Source organism: Miniopterus schreibersii (genome assembly GCF_964146895.1).
Source record: "Miniopterus schreibersii genome assembly, chromosome: 11".
NCBI classification, from domain to species: Eukaryota; Metazoa; Chordata; class Mammalia; order Chiroptera; family Miniopteridae; genus Miniopterus; species Miniopterus schreibersii.
In genome coordinates, this window is record NC_138111.1 from 16847190 (window position 1) to 16868376 (window position 21187).

Sequence of the window (21187 nt, forward strand, 5' to 3'; positions counted from 1 at the left end):
TGGGGATAAGGAGTTGTGGGGGTAGACAGTGCTGCCCACAGGAATGTTGAACAGCACATGCTGGCTTTGGGCAAAGAAGCTTTGATCCATAGTGACCTCTTTGAAATGTTGGCACTGATGGTCCTTGTGGGGACTTGCATTAAAAATGTCTGTCACAGACAGAACATTCTATGTGAGAACAGAAATGCTGAATAATAGGGCAATAACACCCTATCTATAAACCAACTGTGTTTACAGATTCCCTAAATAACAGGTCAAAGTAGATTTCACTATGGTAAATATTCCAATTGTAATGCTCTGCAGAAGTCTCATCTTTCTCATGTATTTTAAGCAAGGTTTCTGGCCCTGTGGCTTTTCTAGTAGACTTCAATGATATGCAACCACCAAACACAGACCTTGTCATTTATTTAACTCCAACTGTCTTTAATCTTGAGAATCTTGAGGATAGTAATACAGTGAGAAACCTTGAGGTTTCAACATAATCATAGAATATTTTGCAGGGTCAGATTTTCAAATTCTTTGCTTTTTTTTTTTTTTTTTTTTGGGCAACATTTATCATAGAAGTCTTGTGTGATCTATATAGTCTTTAAATTTGGACCTGTGGTTTCTTTTCTCTTTTGTTCTCATTTTTCTTCCTCTCTCCCTCAGTTCACAGCCATGAATGAACCACAGTGCTTCTACAATGAGTCCATCGCCTTCTTTTATAACCGAAGTGGAAAGTATCTTGCCACAGAATGGAACACAGTCAGCAAGCTGGTGATGGGACTTGGAATCACCGTCTGTATCTTCATCATGTTGGCCAACCTGCTAGTCATGGTGGCCATCTATGTCAACCGCCGCTTCCATTTCCCTATTTATTACTTAATGGCTAACCTGGCCGCTGCGGACTTCTTTGCTGGCCTGGCCTACTTCTACCTGATGTTCAACACGGGACCCAATACTCGGAGACTGACTGTCAGCACGTGGCTCCTTCGTCAGGGCCTCATTGACACCAGCCTGACGGCGTCGGTGGCCAATTTACTGGCTATTGCCATCGAGAGGCACATCACGGTTTTTCGCATGCAGCTGCACACACGGATGAGCAACCGGAGGGTGGTGGTGGTGATTGTGGTCATCTGGACCATGGCGATTGTTATGGGTGCGATACCCAGCGTGGGCTGGAATTGCATCTGTGATATTGAAAATTGCTCCAACATGGCGCCCCTCTACAGTGACTCTTACTTAGTCTTCTGGGCCATTTTCAACCTGGTGACCTTTGTCGTCATGGTGGTCCTCTACGCTCATATTTTTGGCTATGTTCGCCAGAGGACTATGCGAATGTCTCGGCACAGTTCTGGACCCCGGCGGAACCGTGATACTATGATGAGTCTTCTGAAGACTGTGGTCATTGTGCTCGGTAAGTTTTGTCTTAACTATAACTTACTCTACAGATTCTTGATGTCTTAGGATAAACTACAGTAGTTTATGATAGTGGTAAACAATGGTACGAATATTCATCAGTATATGTGCAGGAATTACAAGGGGATGAAGTACTTTTTATCAGAGCTCTGTGGCACAGTCAGCATACCAGTGTTTCTACAATTACAGAATTTGCTTTAGGGAAATACATGTCTCAGTGGTTTAGTATAAAAGATGACATGAAAGATGTCATCTATGAGTTTGGCTATCAAGTATTGAAAATTCCAGCTTTTGACAGGTTTTCTTACAGCCCAGTTGTGGAATTTTTGCCTTGTGGCCTCTATTACAGATTTTCAGATAGAAAGTGTGTTTTATATAATATGAATATGCTTTCATATGTAGTTACTCTTATGAGTCTATTTCTAAAAACAAAATGGATTTGAATTAATAGCATTCTTCATCTCTATGAAAACTTACGTTTTTTCCCTATTCATTTTCTATTTGTGGTAGTAGGAGTTAATTTATATTTTAAAGCCAGGAGCAAGTTTTTCTTCTCTTATGTACACTCCAATAACTTTTGCCTTTAAATAACTATTGTTTTTTCTGGATGAGAAATTCATGGTAATGATCAGGAGGAATGTATTTATTTCTTCACTTAAGTACTCAGAAAATTAAAGAACAGCTAAGTTCCAGGTCCTCTTCTGACCCCTGGGGATTTACCCACAAGGACACACACAGAACATTTCTTTTGGAGCTCAGAGTGCCTCGTTTAAAAGTTCACCCAGTGAGAATTTGTTTAAATAACTACTCTACTGCATTACATTTTCTTCACAGACTATATTCAGAATAATGTTTGATCACGTTTTTAAAAATATCTTTTAGCATTTCAGTTTTCCCCATGGAAATTCAGTGGAAAGTTCCTTAGTGCTCTTTGCTCCAACTTGTGAAGCCCTGCTGAATGAATGTAACCTGGGATTGCATGGCTCCTCTGAAACTCCAGGAGTTACATTAATTTAGTCACTAGAAAAAGATAGCGCCCTAATCATCACTAAATAAACTACCATCCTGGTTGAGGCATTCGTCCCATTTATTTTTGATTAGGGCAGTTGCATGGCAGAGATCATATCCGGGTGTCCTGATTGAGACCCTCATGTAGACCTTAAGGCCAAGGACAAGACCTTGGAGTTGCTGACACGACTAAAGCTCTCTCTGTAGCTAACTGGACTCAGATAATATTCCCACCGTGGACCCAGCCCCTCAGCTATGAGGTTATCTAATTTCATCCAACAAGGCTTAGCAGAAGTAGAAAAATGGTTTCCCTGTATGTTGTCACCAAAACTCTTGAGCATACCTGTGCCACAAGGACATATTTTTCATGATATGGACGAAACTCATCTTAAGGGGGCATTTTTTCTATTATACCTCAAGCGTTGCTGCTTACAGTTCATAGAACCACTAGCAGAAAAGGCCCACTGAACTTAGAGTATGAACCTGCCAGGCTCTTGTTTTAATTTTGACCTTTGTGTAATATCTAACAAATTCTGGCATGCGGTATGCTTAAAGACTCATGTAAGTTAATTTTATGTCTCATTGGGTTGCTTTGCAGGTTATGTGAGAATTATTTTGAGGGTTTATGAGGCAACAGTTTCTGTGTACGCCTGCCTTAAATGCCCCTTCCACCCCAGCACACCAACCCCAAAATTGAAAATAACAGAAATAATGTTGCCTTCTGAGGTTTAAACTTTATATAGACTCTGCAAAGATTGAATACAGATAACTAATTACCTCTGGAAAAAATAGCATTATTTCTATCAGTAGGTAATGGAAGAAGTTTTAGAACATGGGTGATAGGTAAAGAAATTTTGTGAGAAAAGATGTGTATGTGACTATAACATAGGAAGGAGAGTTTAAATAAATGGACTGTAGCCTTTTTGAGAGAAGCAGCAAGGATGGGAGAATGCATGAGGGTGGGTGCTTACAAGCTTGAACAGGGGATTCACAATCCTAAGCTAATACTTGTCAAGGTGACGCCTAATACCTTTCATACAGTGCACTCCAATGTACTCCGCTGCTTGAATTCTTTGTAGTCATGATTGCATGCAAGAGATGGGTTGGTCTTGTAGGAACAAGAATTCTAGTCTACTTGAAGCTCTTCTCTCTTCTTTTTAATGGCTTCATTAAATCTACCGGGGTCACATTGCTTAATAGGATCATTTAGGTTTCAGGTGTGGATTTCTGTTACAAAATCTGTATAGTGCACTGTGTGCTCACCACCCAAAGTCAGATCATCTTCCATCACCATATATTAGCCCCCTTCGCCCCCCTCCCAGCCATCCCTGTCCCTCTGGCAACCACCACCAGGAGCTCTTCTTATTGTAAAGCAGTTTATTGACAATGGGGGATTTTTGGTTCACGTTTGATTTTGAATATCCACCTTCCCTGCCAGATTGTGAGCTTTGTGATGATAGGCAGGGATTGTAATGGTTTGTGGTCCATTTTCTCCACATTACCTTTCAATCAAAATACAACAGGTTAGAAAGTGACTAGCTACATGGATGCTCAATCAATAATATGTTTATCTTACTTTCATTTATTTGGGGGGGGGGGTGATTTGTAGTTTGATTAATTGTGTGTAGGGAACCTTCAGTTTCGATTTTACCACGTCAGAGTGACCTCTGAGTTTTAGGGCTGTTCAGTCCTCATGATCAGGAAAAGGATTTGTTGGTCAACAAGGTGAATTCCCAGGAGTCAGCATATAATAAAGACATTTATGATCACAATCCCAGTATCAGTTCTTAAGTACAGGGTTGTATATAAGCTGCTTTTGCGTGAGTACTGGGTCTTAATATTTTTATTTGTCAGACTCTTACGTAGCATTAGTCATTTGCTCAGTACTGTTCTACCATAGAAATTAGTATTGGTAAATACCAGTAGAGGTACCATTATCTATTTGTTATCCTCATCTTTCCTAGGTGAAAATGTAGGCACAGAGAAGTTAGGTAACTTGTGCAAGGTCACACAGCTAGGTAAGTACAGGAGCTGGAGTTCAGGTCAGGCACTCTCCCTTCCAGGGCCCAAGTGTTTTTCAGATCCATGCTATCCTGTATCTCTGTAATAAAAACAATCGTCAGCACATGCTGTGTTCTGTTGTGAAGTTTGAACAGCGCCTTGCTATTAAGTTGAGACATTGTGATCCCATTTGTTCCTGTTGATACTGCCTAGCTGCCTGTGCTTTGTTTCCTGGGCAGGAGAAAGATCGAAGGGAGCATTCCTTCCCTCTTTTTGTTTCCAATGACTACGCTCAGGACTCGCACTTTATCAGCCCTTTCCCACTGTTTGCAGTTGCAGCACCATAACTGACTGCTTATGATTGAGTGAGTGTTTTGATACAGGTGGAGTTAAGTTGAGGGTTTATTGTCCCAGCATGAGGTCATGTAATCCTTCCCCAGGCTTGAAGTCTCCCCACTTGACATTTTACCAAGAATTCCTTTTGCGTTCGTTACACAGTTGAACCGGAGTGGCAGTCAGGTTCTTCCTTATTTGACCACAGTCTGTCTTGACTTGCGAGTCCTTGCCTTTCCTGCTCTATTCCTTGTGATGACACGTCTGTTGGGGATCATTAGAAAAGAGGAAACCCAGGATTTAGAAAGAGAAAATAGTAGTGACTGTGCAGGTTTTTGCACCGGAGCCCTGGGACACAGTGAGGGGCATAAAGCAATATACATCCAGGTGGGGCTTATTCTGTGGAAGAGGGAGGAGACACCCTCTTTCTATTGGATGGGTTCTGGCTGGAAATGATCACCACCCTTATTACCTACGTTCCCTGTGCCAGGGCCGGTACTTGGCACTACTCTCCATGCACCGTTTATAACATTACACCAAGGAAAGCCGTCTTTCTCCCATGTCATTCTGGAGGAGCTGAGCTAAGATAGGGCATGTATCTCACCCAGGATCACTTTGGTAAGCCGCAGAGCTGGAATTCAGCTGCAGGATTATAGTAGATCACGACCTTCCGTCCCAGGGGCATACCATACAAGTGACTGTTACTGGTGGTGATGACAGCGGTGGGGCCAGATGAGCCGAAGTCCGTTGTTTTTTGGTTCACCCTGATGAAAGATAATTTGGCCAATATCGTGCTAGCAAGCCATTATGGACTTCTCTATTTAATTCATCAAACGTGTTGCTGAGTGCTAATTGTGTGCTAGGGGATGGAAAGGTTGAGTAAGAGAAACGCCATCCTTTGCAGAGCTCGTGGTGTAGTAGAGGAGACCGGGAAAGAGCTGCAGGGCGGTGGGCCCACGGGCTAGCAGCGGTAGGGGCAGAGTGATCCCGAGTGCAGGGGAGGGAGGGCCTCCCACGGGGGGCAATGCCGAGCTGGCTTAGTCTTGATGAATGTGCAGACCTTGCCATCCCGTGGGGTGGGGAGCAGCAGCAGGAGCAAGGGTGCTCACCCTGAGGAACTGAGAGTAGCCAGCTGTGATTAGCAGACAGCAGTTATGTCTGATGGCATTTTGACCGAAGAGATCAGCATCTTTGTAACGCACGAAAGAGTTTGGGCTTTTGCCTGTAGGTGATCGGAGATGCTAAAGGATTCCCCAAGAAAATTAACTCCAAGTCCTTATAGGGCTAACCATATAATTTATCATCCAAACTGATACACTTTTATTAGGGAAAACAGGTATTAAGTGGTTGGGACACTGGGGAAACAGGCATAAACCAAGAATGGTCTGGTCAACCCAGAGTGTGTGTTACCATCTTTGTTGGCTCTGCTTTCTCCTTGGTTGTTTATTAATATTCTTTCTACGTTTTCTTTTGGCATTTTAAGTGCAGAGCTCAATGCTGACTTGTTCCATTGTGTCAAGATGGTAAATTTAAGAACTTTCTTTTTTTTTTTTTTTTTTAAAGCAAGGGTCTGTCTAGACTTAGAATTTTAGAGCTGAAAGGATACTTTAAAAAACACACCATCTAACTCATTCATCTTACAAATAAAGACATTGACGTTTCCAAGTTAATTGAGAAATTTAAGTCCGAGTTCATTGGTGGCCCAAACTGAGATCCAGGTTTGCTTCCTTCCAGGAGGTGCTATCCTCACGGCCCATGCATCCCCCTAGTTTAGTCCTACCCACACTTTCCATCGTTTTCTTCCTTGTGAGCATAACCGTGTATCGATGCAGCGAGCCAGGATTAGGTGTGAGCGCTGGCTGTTGCGGTGCCCAGCACCCGCAGAGACGGCCTCCTTGAACTTGGCCTTGTTATAACCAACTGGGAATCTCTGTAATGAATCTTTGACAGAAGTCAGTGGAAACTGAATTCCTTGTACATTATGTAGTTTTTAAGCATGCTAGCTTCCTGCTAGCTCTCTTAATAACGCTGTTGTATTTATTTTTTATTCATCTTGTTTATTTATTAAGTTTACGGCTTACCCAGTGTGCGTGTGCGTGCGTGTGTTTTCTCGTTTAGAGTCATCGAGGCAGAATGCCTCTGGGATGTGCTCCTGACTCCGCCATTAACTGGGTGATTCTGGACAATTGCTTTCTCTTTGCATCAAATTCTCTATACCATCATCTGTAGGAGGAAGTTGGCCAATTTGATTTTTAAGATTATTTAGAACTCTCTTTAGTGCTCTGTAAATAAAATGATAAGGGCATAGCTACTGTGGATCAGCCACATAGAATTTTCTAGTGGAAAACATCAATGGAATTGGAATAAAACAAGGGCCTATGATTTTTATCCACACCAACTTCTTTTGTAGTTAGCGTTAGATGTATCCCCCTATTTCAGGGAGTGGTGCATTTGTAGAGGGTGGTCTCACAGAAGTGAATTTCTCGCTGTACTCTAGGAGAGAGCCGTGTGGCAGGAGGGGAAGGTTGCCCAGTCGGTCCTGTTGCTAGGGGAAGGGAGAGGGTATAAGACTCTCTTATTCCCTGGCCACAGGTGACCAGCTGCACATCCTGTTGATCTGAAGAGGAACCAAAGCTACCCCGAGTCCCCTCAGGTCCCCCAGGATTCTCACTGAAGGCCTCTTTGAGGGAGAACCTGAGAGAATATTCATGAGAGCTTTCATTGTGTGGCCGGTGCTGGCTTGGCACCGCGGGTGTGGGCAGGAGAGACACCCCGCGGAAACCCCGTAGTGCTGCCCAGGCCCCAGATCGTGGGCCGGTCAGGAGAGAAAACAAGTTTCAAATACCAGCTCTTTGTACCCTTTTGTTGCTCCACTTCAGTCAAATATTTTTACTCAAAAGAAACTTTAAAACAGAAACAAAAACCAAAAATACCACATTAATCTAACAGAGTTCCCTTTGAGGTGTGGACAGAGCTGCCAGCACACGGAGCCCTTTCGTATTTCAGGCCTGGTGAGAGCCATTCGGGCCTTGTCTCGCTGCGGCTCCTGTCAGTTTCAGCATGCGTCGCGGTCACTTCTCCCTGCCTTTAAAGGTCATGAGAGATGCAGAGATTCCTTGAATGAATTGTGATCACTGGAATCGCTGTTGCATGGGGCTTGAGAGCTTAGATTTGGAATAAAATAGGCCACAGCTTGGAATTTGAATTCTGACCCCTCACTTGCTAGTTTCATAACCATGAGGCAATGACTTAATCTCTCTGCTGAGTCTCAGTTTCAGTATTAATGAAACAAGGACAGTAGGACCTTTCTCATCAAGCGATTGTGAGCCTCTGATGAGCTGATTCATGTAAACCACACGGGAGGGACCTGGCTAATATAAAACACTTATTAAACGGTAGCAAGTATTACCACTGCTTCTACATCTCCTCCTTCCTTCTTTCTTTCTCTTTCTGACACACCCACATTTCCTCCCTCCCTCCCTCCCTCCCTCCCTCCCTCCCTCCCTCCCTCCCTCCCTCCCTCCCTTCCTCCCTCCCTCCCTCCTTCCTCTTTCTGATATGCCCCCTCCCCCCACATAACAACATACATAAACAGTGAATTTGGTGGTTGAGATGGTGCTTCATTTCTGTGTCGTGGTGTAAAAGTACTATTGTGTTTTAGGATCTTTAGCCTCTAATAACAGGCTGTACATTTTATTGAGTGACTTTTGCTTTTCCAGAGATACATCAGTACTGCAGAGTTGCCAGTATCTTATTTGTTGGGCCTCAGCCCTATGTATGAAAATTCCTATTAGCACCACAAGGAATGGCGTTTTTGGCCTGGTAACTCCCTGGAGATGATTAAATGGTGTTGACCATTACAATGCAACAGGCCGTGTTGTCAGTATCTATTAGAAAGGGTCATCGCTCCTTCAGACGGACCAGCGAGGCTTAGGACACAGCTGGCAGCCCAGTCATCATCAAGGGAATCATTCTCTTTCCTTTTGATTCTCAGTGAAGGACCATTTCTGGCAAAAATGGAGGAAATGGCACATGGATGGGTTCTGAGGCTTTATTGCTGTTGTCCAGTTGGTCTCAACTTTACAGTGTGACTCCGTTATTCTTGGCTCCATCACTGTTCACATAGGAGGAAAAGGGTATTTAACTCCTCTCCTAACCTCTCACTGCTACTTCATGAATCTCTTTGGAGCATCATTATGGACATTGCATGATCTCTGGGCTTTATCTTACTTCCCAGCACTTAGAATAACACCCAGCACTTAGCATAGTCTAGATATTTTTTGAATAAATAAATCTTTTATTCTGGGTGGAGTTTTACAGGTTCCCTGGTAACAATAGACATATATCGGTATAACCTGACATTCAGTGTGATTTAATAATGAGTCTCATTCAAAGGAATATTTGTTATAAGGTAGTTCCACATCTTGCCTGTCAAGGACATTTTTTCAGACGCAAGTTCCAATGTGAACTTGTTAGTAATAGTTATTTTGTCACCAAACAGTTATTGAATGTCTACTAGGCCCTCTGTTAAGGAGTAGGGATGCCCAGATCAGTGAAAACATGGACCTTGTTCTGAAGGAGTTCTCATTTTAGTAGATCATGATAGATAATTTAAAGAAGTAAGTACAATATAATATGGTAAATAAAATATGCAAGATGCTATGGGAGTGCTGTCTTCTGCTTGGGCAGTGTTAGGGAAGACTTCATGATGATGTTGTTTTCGATGATGTATAGGAGTTTGCCATGTAAACGCAGGCAAATAAATTATTTCTATTAGATACTTTCGCACTCTGAATTGAGTTCAATATTCAATTACTTCCTTATATTGCAATTAATATGTCACTTAGATATGATAGTAATTCCTGTTAGGCGTGCATATCTCATGTAGATTGCTGGGAGTGGGAGAGGAGACTTGTATAATTTTAAGGTAATATTGTGTTTATGATATTTTTGCATGCATTTTACACTGGTATAATACATTCATTTTTTAAATTGACCATAGTTAGCAGATTCCCATAATCAAATTGGTTATAAAATAAATGAATTTGAATAGTTACTAACCTACAATAAAAGTGATGAATTTCTACATGCGCAAATTCACATCCTGTGGAAAGTAAGAAAGGTTCTGTAGAGACAGTGTATAGCATTGAAATGTCATTGCCAGGAAATATTGATGCCTACATTCACTATAAGCACACGCACACACATGCAAATTGCCAAATTTAAGAAATAATAATAATTGCATGGGACCAAGTATACTAACAAAACTATTCATGTCTTTTCTGAAAATCAAATTTAACTGGGCATCATGTATTTTATCTGACAACCCCAATACACATGGCATCTATTGTTGATTAATAGCATCTTAGATGACAGTCAACTCCGTATATGTAGATTTTCCTCTTTCTCTTAGAGGTTTTCATAATATCCTGGAAATCAATTTAAGTACATAAGGAGTTTCACTTACTTAATGTTTCTAATTTTTATGTTGAGTTGCCTGGAAATAAAATGACATATCTGGTTTATAGAATCTTATATTTATTTCTCGGAAATTATGTATGCTTATGAACAGGTAATGTATGCCTCCAGTTCAAAACTGAATGATCTCCTTTTACATATTCTTTATTGTGCACTTTTAAAACATTTTAACGAAATCTGTTTATTATTATAAACAAAGGATTTTTTCTTGTTTTCTTGTGTTTCTGCCTGTGATTTTTTTTTTTTTTTTTTTGAGGTCTAAACTGGGGCCTGTGCCTCTGAGAAGCTACTTTCTATTCATGTGTTTTAGTGAAGATGATAGTGTCTAGACTGAGTGTGGTCATGGCTTTACTTAAACCCTGGCAGGTCTCCTCCACCAATAGAGGGGTTGTTGTAATGATCCAAAGCAAATATGACATTCTAGCAGGGTGACACAGCAGTAACAGGGTCTTTTTGAAGAAGTGGGATTTAATCTGGCATCGGGAGACTGGAAATTCATGGCTTCACCTATTTATCCTGCCCTGGTTGACTTTTGTTGACACAAAGAACGCTGCATTTTAAGTAGGGTTTTCCATGAGTTCATTCTAAACAGGTATTTCTGCACTTGAGAAAGCTTCCCTTCATGTGGCAGGCATGAGTTCATTGGCTCGAGTTATTTTCCTTTCTTTGGGGAGAGAGAAGATAGCCCTGAGGAGCCCAGCCTTGCAGGACCTGCACAGGAGACTGATGAAGTGAAAAGTTGACAAGCTTTGGCTGCAGCCAGCAAGTGATTCACTGGGTTATGCTGGAGGGATTTGCTTTCCTAACCTTGCTGAGCACGTGGTACCTGGGAATGCTTCTTCGTATATTGCTCCAGCCCGAAAGGAAAAGCTGAGCTGTAAATCGAGGAGCTGGAATTGAGTTTCTGAAGGAAAACAGGAGAGGTTGTATTTGGACAGCCTACAAAGTACCTATATATTGATCAAATAAATAACAGTTGGAGAGATTAGAGCACTAGCTCTATTTAATTTGGCAAATTCTAATGTCTTTTGCGGGGGGAGGAAAGATGTTTTTGTTAAAAAATACTATTTCTAAGGCACCAGGCATATACTCTAGCATATTTCCGAAGTACCAATACATAGGAACAACTTATTTGGAATGGAAGAGAGTGCTGTAGAATCCAAATTTGAATAGTAAGTTTAACTGTAGTGTAAATTATTACATTGCTATTGCTAAGATAAAATTGACATAATTTTATAATGAAATGTCTTAATATTTTAGTTCAATATGAATTGGTTCTACCACTTCTAAGGCAAGAAATCTGCCACTAAAGCGTGCATAAATTTAAAAGATATTAGGAGCAGGAACAGAAAATTCATTTATATTTATTGATCTGTCTATAGTACATTACATAATAAATGATTTACTGCTCCTACATTACTTTATATATGTTCAATCAGTTGCCCCTCAGCATGTTATATGTGGCCTTATTACTATGTAGCTTATTTTGGTTATGGATATTTTGGCCCATTGTGTAGTTTAGACTTTGAAGACATTATGTAATAATCTTTATGAATATAGATATTTAAGTCAGCAGAGTAACATTCCGTTTTTGTTGAGAAGGTATCTACTTTAATCCTTTCAACAATTTACTACATAACAATGAAAACATTACTAGTTTGCTACATTTTTTTCAGATTTAATTTAACTGAAATTTTATGAGGCTCAAATGTTTTTGTATAGATTATAAAATGAATACTTAATTTATCCATTCGTCTTTTCCTGAACATACCAATTTGTAACCAAGTGTTTACCATTGGGAGTTTTCGTTTTTCCTCTCATATTTACTTTCCTTGGCCTTATTTTATAGCTAAATTTTATCAAAATATTTAATTTTGGGGTTTTTTTAATATGTAGTAAGTTTTACTGTGTACAGTTTGAGCATTAATTTTATTTTACATTAATTTTATCTACCAATTTTAACTTTTCCTGGCTCAATATTTATGGTTAAGAGAGTTTCTAAAAACATAAGAAGGGTAATAATGTTAACAGTTGAGTGCTTACTAGTCACCAAGACTCACCAAGTCCTACTGCTTTGCCCCAAATATATCTGATAGAAAATTTTAAGCACGAATCTTAATCTTCTGAATCTCAGTTGCTTCATCTGCCAAGTACCGACAATACAGTTTGTGTGAAGATCATAAATGATAATGATTGTGAAAGCTCTTTTTATAGGAAGTGTCATGTAAATGTAAGCTATCACTGTTTTTGTAGCTGCTTATAAAGTAATAAAAAAAAGTTTGGAATGCTAAGCACGAAATGTGATATAGTGCGGTTGCAAAAGCATCAACTATATTCTAATTCCTTTTTTTTTTTCAATCCTCACCTGAGGAAATTTTTCCCATTGCTTTTCAGAGAGAGAGGGGAAGGGAAGGGGAGAGAGAGAGAGAGAGAGAGAGAGAGGAACATTGATGGGAGAGAGACACATCGATTGGTTGCCGCCTCCTGCACTTGCCTGACGGGGGGCGAGGAGTGAACCTGTAACTCAGGCACATGCCCTTGACTGGGAATTGAAGCCTCAACCCTTTGGTGCGCAGGGCCATGCTCTAACCACTGCGCCACACGGCCAGGGCGTATTCTAATTCCCGATTTGCCACTTACTGGTTGGGGTGACTTTGGGCAGTGTACTCAACCTTTACACCAATGCCCTCATCTGTGCCATAAAGGGCTTCACTACTCCAGTGCTCCTCCAAGTGTGGTGCACGGCCACCCACGCCTGAATCACCCGAGATGCCTGTTACACAAGCTGACTCCTGGGCCGCAGCCGCGACCTGCTGAAGCGGAACCTGTGTGCTGGCATCCAGGCGTCCGCCCTTCAGTCACATAAACCCTGAGAATGACAGCGATAGGAGCCTCTGGCCTTGGTTTGAACGACATGGCATTAAACCTGTCCTTGCTCATGTCTAGTGTCTGTTTTTCACCTTTTTCAAAATGGACACATTATTGATAGGACTTAAACAGCGGGTGAGGACCTGGGATCGCCTCGACACGTGCGTGTGCGCACCTGCTCTGCAGGGGCGAGGGTGCGGGGAGGAAGGCAGAGCAGGTGGGGAGGGCGAAGCTCAGTCGCACGTCCGAATGGGGGCCATGGTGTAATCACCGGGCACTGAGCGCCTCGTGTTCTCCGCCTGCCTGTCTCTCTCTCTGTGCTGTTATCAATAAAACTGCGATAAATATTACCTAATAGGATTCTTTACTTTCCTCACTGAGGCTTAATGAGTCTTGATTACATATTGTTTAATGTTCTCCAGAGAGTTTGTACCAATTTATACTCTTGCCACAAGGGAATGAGAATATTTAGTTACATTCATATCAATGTTGGATGGCTTCTTTTTTCCTCTTAATGGTGCATGTTGTAACCATTTACATTATATTTCTCCATGAGGATAGACATTGGCAAACCTAGGAAAGAGGTGGAAACTTTTCCAGGATTTAGAGTCTAAGAATAAACAAAAGTAGAAATGCGTCTAGTCCCATTTAAAGGCATGTACTACTTGAAGTACTTTTTGTTGCATGGAAAGGTCTAATGTATATTAGTTTCTTTAGAAACCTAAAGGCCTAGCGGCTGAACAGGCTAGCCTGGGAGGTCACAGTGTTTTGCCCCGGAGGTTCCGACTGCCTGGGTTCTAATCCTGGCCCTGCCCGTGCACAGTCACTGCGGATGGTGTATTCAGTGGCTCCAAGCATCTGTTTCCTGGTCTGCAGGATGAAAGGCAGGGCAGAAACTATAAAACCGCAAAAGCTTAAGTGAGATGTAAGACATCAGGCATGTAAATACTTGGTAGACACTATTACAAAAGACGTAAGTTGGCGTTTTCATTGGCTGCTCACACTGCTGTGTTGAGAACTCAAGTCCCTGGATTCACCGTCATGCTAGATTTTCCTTATATTGTGAGAAGAAGGGGCAGGGCAGAGGGATCGGGACCCATCTCGCTTCCCAAACTCAGCAGGACAGGTTTTTCTTGGCCTGGATGGTGTTTCCAGGTCAAAGGATCCTGAAAGACTCTGAAAACGGATGCACAAAACTCACTTCCAAGATCCCCCACTTTTCTGTCTTCCCTAGACGACTTGAATCCCTAATGCAGAGCTTCCCATAATTGCTCAGTGCCCTTATTATTTCAGTCATTTTTTCACAGTGCCTTTAGGCCAAAAGAAATACATAACAGTTTCATTTATTAAGTGGTTAAATCAATGTAATAAGTACATAGGTCCTAATAAATTAGGAACCATTTCATAAAACAAAACAAAAACACATAAATTGGAAGAAATGTTTTTATCTAATTCTTAACAGCAGTTATTAAGGGCACTGCAGAACTTCTCAAACTTAGACTCAGATTAGACTCTGCTATCTTTCCACAGTGAGTTTTATGCAATACTCGGTTTTTATCACTAAAGACATTTTGCAAAGATATGACGTCATCGACAGGGATATAATGCCATCTAATGTTGCAACTGTGAACTACTTCAGGCTAGTAGTTCATGTGGCATCTGATAGATGAATATCACTGTTTCCTCAAATGTAAAATTCAACAGTGTTCTTTTAAAATTCACTGTGGAACCCGAAGGTGCCTCAGGGCCCAGTTTGGGGACCAGGACCCTACTCTATTCCTGGTTTCTGGCTTTACTTCAGTTTTGTTTTGTTTTCTTCTGGCTAGTTGACTCTCTCGTTTCCTAGTTCCTGTTTTTATTTATCTCCTGGGTCTAGCTATCTAGTTTCCTTCCCCTTTGCCAGGGCCATTCTCTGTCTTGTCTCCATCAAGCAGGGCAGTGTCTGTTTCTACTCCTGGACCCTTGCAGACCTAGATGGAGCCCTGGAGGCCCTGAGATGCTTTGGTAGCTGGCTGTAGGTCAGTCACTGTGCTCTCAGTCTCACAGGACTTCTCCAGTTCATGACTCCAGGGAGCATCTTTTCCACTGTAGGCGGCCTACATGGTATGCCAGTGATGTGGTTTATCTGTAGGTCTCCCTGCGGGGTAGATGGGCATGCTCCCCACACGAGACCTCCCACTCACTAGGGGCACTCATTCTTTGCCTTATAGCAACAAAGACCTGCCCAGGCCACATCTCATTGCCGCCGTTCTTGGCACGTCAACCCAGAAAACGATCTGAGGCAGTCGAATGGCTATTTGTGGGCTCTGGACTCGACTACTTGCTTTTCTATCCTAGGTTTACCACTTATTGCTTAATTTCCTGAAACTTCAGATTCCTCAGCTGCAAAATGGAGATAATAATAGATCTTACTTTGTGTGAGAATCAAATGAGAAAACGAAATGAAATAAAATGTGGTGGCCCCTATCATAATGCCTGACATTAATGTTACGAAAGTACTTATACTATTTTTTTCTGTTTATTCTGAAAGCAACTATGAAATTTACTTTCAAATATTTTAATTTTGTTAGAAATAAAGTAACAAACTACTCATTTTTAGAATTTACTATCTGTCTTTGCCAGTTTATGAAAGAAAGTATCAATATTAAAATGAAAAGGAGCCTAACATTCATATAACATTCATTTTATATATACTAAGGTATCTTCATAGACATGTAATCTTTTAAGATTTGTAGACAAGTATATGTTGTATAAATATGACACTGCAGATGTTTCCCCCATTTTAGGGATGGTAAAACTGAGGCTCGAGAGATTATGTAAATTGCTGAAGGTAGCCTGACTGGGCGTGGCTCAGCAGTTGAGCATTGACCTAGGATCCAGGAGATCGTGGTCAGGGCACAGGCCCGGATTGCGGGCTTGATCCCCAGTCTGGGGCGTGCAGGAGGCAGCCGATCAAAGACTCTCTCATCATTGATGCTTCTATCTCTCTCTCCCTCTCCCTTCCTCTCTCTGAAATCAATAAAGATATATTAAAAAAAAAAAAATTGCTGAAGGTAATTTGCCGGAGCCCATACCCCACTCCAGGATTGGTGATTTCAGTGTCAGTGCTCCATACTTGCTATGTTGCTACCTTTTAATATCTCAAAAGTCAAAATGAAAGAGGACAGGAGGAAAGGACAGATGATTGTTATTCTCTTTGATTTTTGTAAGCAATGAACGTTGGCTGTTTTGGCTGCCGTCTAACACACTTAAACGTTAGAATAGTTTTAATTAGTTTATAAGAATCGCAACACTTTGAAAAAAATTGCCAATGCTTTGTTAGAAATATTTGCAGAGAGAATATGATTGGCAGCCTTTTAGCTGCATGTCAGAAACATTGTATGCATCACTCAAAAATAGAATGCAAGAATTTCCAAGTTCAATTTCTGAATGACAGAAAAATTTGATAATTCAGTAAAAAGAGAGGCAAACTTTCTCTTCCCTCTCTTCTTTTTCCCAAATGTTCACGTGCCTAACCCTTTCACCGTGCTAGAGCCTTTACTGCCTAACCACAATCTGGGCACAGTGGCATGGAAATACATCATCAGGGCATAATTTTCAGCACAGCAGAAAGCACATGCTATTATGGAACCAAGTCTCAGCTGAGTAGCCAGGCCTTAGATTATGTTTTGACCTCCGTGTTAGAATGGAAAGGAAACCTTGGCTCCTTCTTGCAGATCCGTAGGAAGTTTGCTGTCCCATGCTCGTTTGGTGGTTTTCGTGCCCAAATGGCAAGCGAGGGGAGAATCAATGGTCTTGGAGCTTTGGGGTTAAAGGCACTGACTTGAGTGTGCTGAGTCACTGTAACAACCTAAAGATGTAGTTTGTTTCTCTGTTGGCTGACTAGAAAACTGGAGGTCACAGGCTGGCCAGGCCAAACATTTTCTGGCCTACTGGAGGCAAATTTCAATGGGTGAGCGAGCCCTGAATCCTCCCAAGGATACTGTATGGTGGTCCTCCAGTCAAGCATTATGGATATGGTGGCAGCGGCTTTAGTTTAAGAATCTGAAACATTTCATGTGGGAGAGCTTGGCTAAGTATGACATAAGCTATTAAGAAAAATGTCTGATGTCAGTCATACCTCGATAAAGTGGTACGAAAATAAACATTAAGGGTACCAAAAAATGTAAATGATAGAAACTCTTAAAAAATAAAAAAAAAAGGAGTCTGAAATTTTCATTCCATTTTTTTCTGTTTAGTTAATATTATAAGACAACTCCCGGGCAAGTTGACAGTATTAGTTTTCTATGCTGCATAACAGGTTCCCACAAACTTAGTGGTCAAATGTTCATTTACTGTCACACAGTTTCAGAATTCCCGGCACTCCTTAGAGAGTTCTCTGTTCAGGGCCTTGCCTGGCTGCAACCATTGTGTTGACTGGGCTGCATTCTCATCTGAAGCCTAGACTGGGGAAGAATCTGCTTCCAAGAGCTTTCAGGTGGTTGGCAGAATTTATTTCCTTATGTGGTCAGACTCATCACATCTTGCTGCTTCTAAGTCCGCAATGAAGAGGGAGGGAGAGAGACAGAAAGAGGGAATGAATATGGTATCTGTGCCTTCCAGTCTCTGGCCTCTGGAGTCTGTTTAAGAGGTTCCTTGTTGAGGTTCCTTGTTTAGGTCCAGCTGATGCAGGATAATCTTTTTGATCAATTTAAAGTCAATTTAATTACAGGCCGCAGGATTCCTTCACCTTTGCCATTGAACTGAACCTAATCAAAGGAATGAGGTCCTGTAACCATCGCCATATTCTATTTGCTAGAAGCAAATTACAGGTTCTTCCCACACATAAGAGTGTGATTCACTGGGGGTCACCCTAGGGCATGTCCTCCACAAGTGTGCCATGTGTTCTGAGTATGGTTGGAAAAGAAGATCGCTTTTGAAAAGCACCATTTTAAAAGAAATTAATGTTATTAGATGGAAGACTAAAGGATGGAGTTTTATGCATTTAAACCTACATTTGTTACTTTTAAAGAATTTGCCCCAGAAATATTTGTCTTTCCTTAAGGAATGAACCAGGTAACACTTCCTTCTTGAGGTTTTGTCTTCCTTTGGCATTGAGACCTTACTCTTTCCTAATTCTCCTCCCCCTTGATTACTTCTTCACTTGCGCTTTCTCCATCCACCCTGCTTGTTTTCAAAATCTCACATCTCTAACCTGACAGTCCCTTTGGTCGGGGTAGCTAGAAGCCTTGTGCCCCGCCGGCTTAGCTCCTGAGCACAGTGGCATGAAAACATAATCGTGATGTAATTGTGACCCCGCAGATAGCCAGCAACGCTGTTGGGACCAGGTTGTAATCTGAGTGTCTGCTGAATGGCCTGTGGGTGACAGACCTTAGACTGTTTGGATCTCACTGTTAAAATAGGAATGAAAATTTATTTTCTCTTTTTTGGTCAGTAAGAGACATGCTGGTTCTTGGGTGGTTTTTATGTCCAAATAGCAGTATCGCCTAAATAGTTTTACAGACATGTGCAGAGTCCGTGCCTGTGTTTATTTATACTTACCCTTGTGCAAAAAAAGAGGATTTTAGGCAGCTTAAAAAGATGCATACAGTTCAGAGGACAAAGTTGAATTAAAAATAATCAAGAGAAAGGAGGGAAAGGGAAAAATAAATGGAAGAAAGTGACATGGAGTCAAGGAATGCTATCCTTTCTAGCAGTTAATGCGACGTAAACACAGTGAGATGCGTGATTTGGTGGCCATACGGTAGGATCAGGAGAAATAGCTCCTGTGAGTGCCGAGCCCAGAGCCCTTTCTCCCGCGTGTCTCCGTCTGTGTGGCCGTGTCGGCCGTGGCGTGAGGTGCTGAACAGCTCTCAGCGCTCAGCACGTGCAGCGCCGTGTCCCATAGGTGGCTCCTATAACATTCTCCGTGCAGGCTGGTGGCCTGCTGCCAAGAGCAGCCCCGTGAAAGCATTTCTGTGGGGCTTGACTTTCTAACACACTGACCGCCTCCATCTAGAATGAACTGTAGTGTAGTTTTACAGACATGGGCTGAGTATTGCTTAGTCTTTTTCACACTTATTGCCCTGCTCCCCAAAAGTTTAAGAAATTTAAAAAGTTTTTATTTTTCATACCTTGGATTATGTTTGAAAAAGAAGTTTGTTTTATCTTTCAACTATCAAGGAGTCAGTAAAAATGCACACACAGCACTAGGAGGTCTGTTATATCTTCTCCCAATAGCCTTTAAGACTCTTTATTTCAGCCTGTTTAGAAGAATGAATTATGCAGTTTGCCATGCATTTTATAGTGCTTCTTTCGAGGTTTTTTTTTTTTCTTCCAGATTGTATTTCCTAACATGTGCATACTCCATGATAAAACAGTTTGAAAGTTAGGGAGAAAGTTGCATAAGAAGACAAAGGGTAGTATGATTAGAATTGAGCATCGGCTGGGAGTTTGTGGGTTCGTGGGTGTGGAGTTTGCTTTCCTTGGAGAAGAGGTGTCTTTTGAGGTGATGGCATCCTTTGTGGGCAGGAACTGAGGGGAAAAGGCAGTGGGGAACTTCTCCTTTTTGCCCCGCATCCCTGCCAGAGATAAAGGGCAGTGATGCTTGTCAAGCTTGGACATGTTTCCTTAATACAAACTAATAACAGCAGGCCTCCCACGGAGAAATATAGCAAGTGCCGAATTGAACTCCTTGGCCATTCTCTCTACTTTCAGCAGCTCACCCTTTTTCTGTGTTCTGCAAAATAGTCGCTTTGATCTTTGTAATTAACAATCCAAATGGATCCTCACTGCCTGAGAAGGAAAACTGAAATCTCTCACACTTTTGTTGTTGTTGTTGTTAATTCTCACCTGAGGATTTGGCTCTAGGACAGACTCGTAATAGTGTAAATACCACCTTTGTAAATCTGTACTTAATGTAATAATGGCTGCTCTAAAAGTCTATTTTCTGTGGGATGTGGTCTGATGGAAACATGCCTTTGAATCAGATAGTTTAAGACTTTGTTTCCATAAAGACAGATAAATAGAGAGAGATAGCACCTATTATATGCCAGATGAATTTCTAGGTCTGGGAATACAATGGAATATCTGGATTTGAACATAGACCTCACATTGCATGGTAGCTTGACAAACCCATTGAATTCAACTTTAGGTACCTCATCTGGGAAGTAGGACAACTGATCCTGCTTCATACATTGTGGGTCCTTGTTCAGTGCCCATTGACCTCCTTGCATTGTTCCTGGGCCAGACCTTCTTGAGGTAAACAGTGTGACTCTCCCAGGTTTGACCAGTTGCTCATTCTAGTTGAGGTCAGCCTTTTACTAATAGGGGCAATCCCAAGAGAGGCAAGATTAGCAGGCCCTTCTCACCTCGAGAGTGGAGAAGGAAGGACAGAGTGTCCTGATGACATCTGGATTAGCATCTCTAGCCCTTTCCTTTGGACACAGTTTCTGAGTAATGAAAAAACTGACTTTGAGACATTGTCTTCAGCAAGAGACATATGCCCATATTTTAATATACTATTTTAATATATCTAAATTTGGTTCACATTTAGACTCCGACAGTTTCTGTAGTTGATAAAAGCCTGAATATTTAAACACTGGGTCCATTAAAAAATTTCAGCTTTCTCTGAATGTTGAATATCTGAGATCGGGTTTTGCTGTGAAAGAAGCAGCTCGTCGAATCTTTCCTCTTCTTTCTTTGCTTTTATAAGTAAAAACAGTTAAGGAAGAACTCTGCAGTCAGAAAAAGGTCTGTGACCTCTCTTAATTCTTTTATTTCGGCAAACTGCCATTAAAAGACAAGAGGTTTTCTTTTTCAAAGTTTTATATTCTACCTCTGTGTCTGGGATCAGACATTTGTGTCTATAAAGAAGTCCGGATCACCTTTGAGGGAGGGAGATTCTTGGCAGTGTCCGTGTTTCCAGGCTCCAAGGTTCTGCGGCCTGAAGTTCTAGTCACCTTCATGAGGGCGAGGGGTCACACAGAGGAGGCCTAGCCTTATGGGTGGTCATAAGTAGGATGTGTGTGGAAAGAAGTCGTGTTTTTCTTTCCATTTTCTATTATTAAGTATTTAAAGGCTGTGATTTAACTGTTTTGTTCCAGCATTGCTTTTGTGCTTT

At 41.5% G+C, this 21187-nt stretch overlaps 1 protein-coding gene across 8 annotated transcripts in view; it reads left to right on the forward strand.

Moving 5' to 3' along the window:
• LPAR1 (lysophosphatidic acid receptor 1) overlaps window positions 1–21187 on the forward strand; it is a 95079-nt gene that overhangs the window by 52576 nt on the left and 21316 nt on the right. For all 8 annotated transcript variants that reach the window (XM_081152094.1, XM_081152092.1, XM_081152095.1 and 5 more), the window contains one exon: window positions 649–1396. In XM_081152094.1, the coding sequence (XP_081008220.1) occupies window positions 649–1396 (748 nt within the window). The remainder of the gene's footprint in view (window positions 1–648; window positions 1397–21187) is intronic.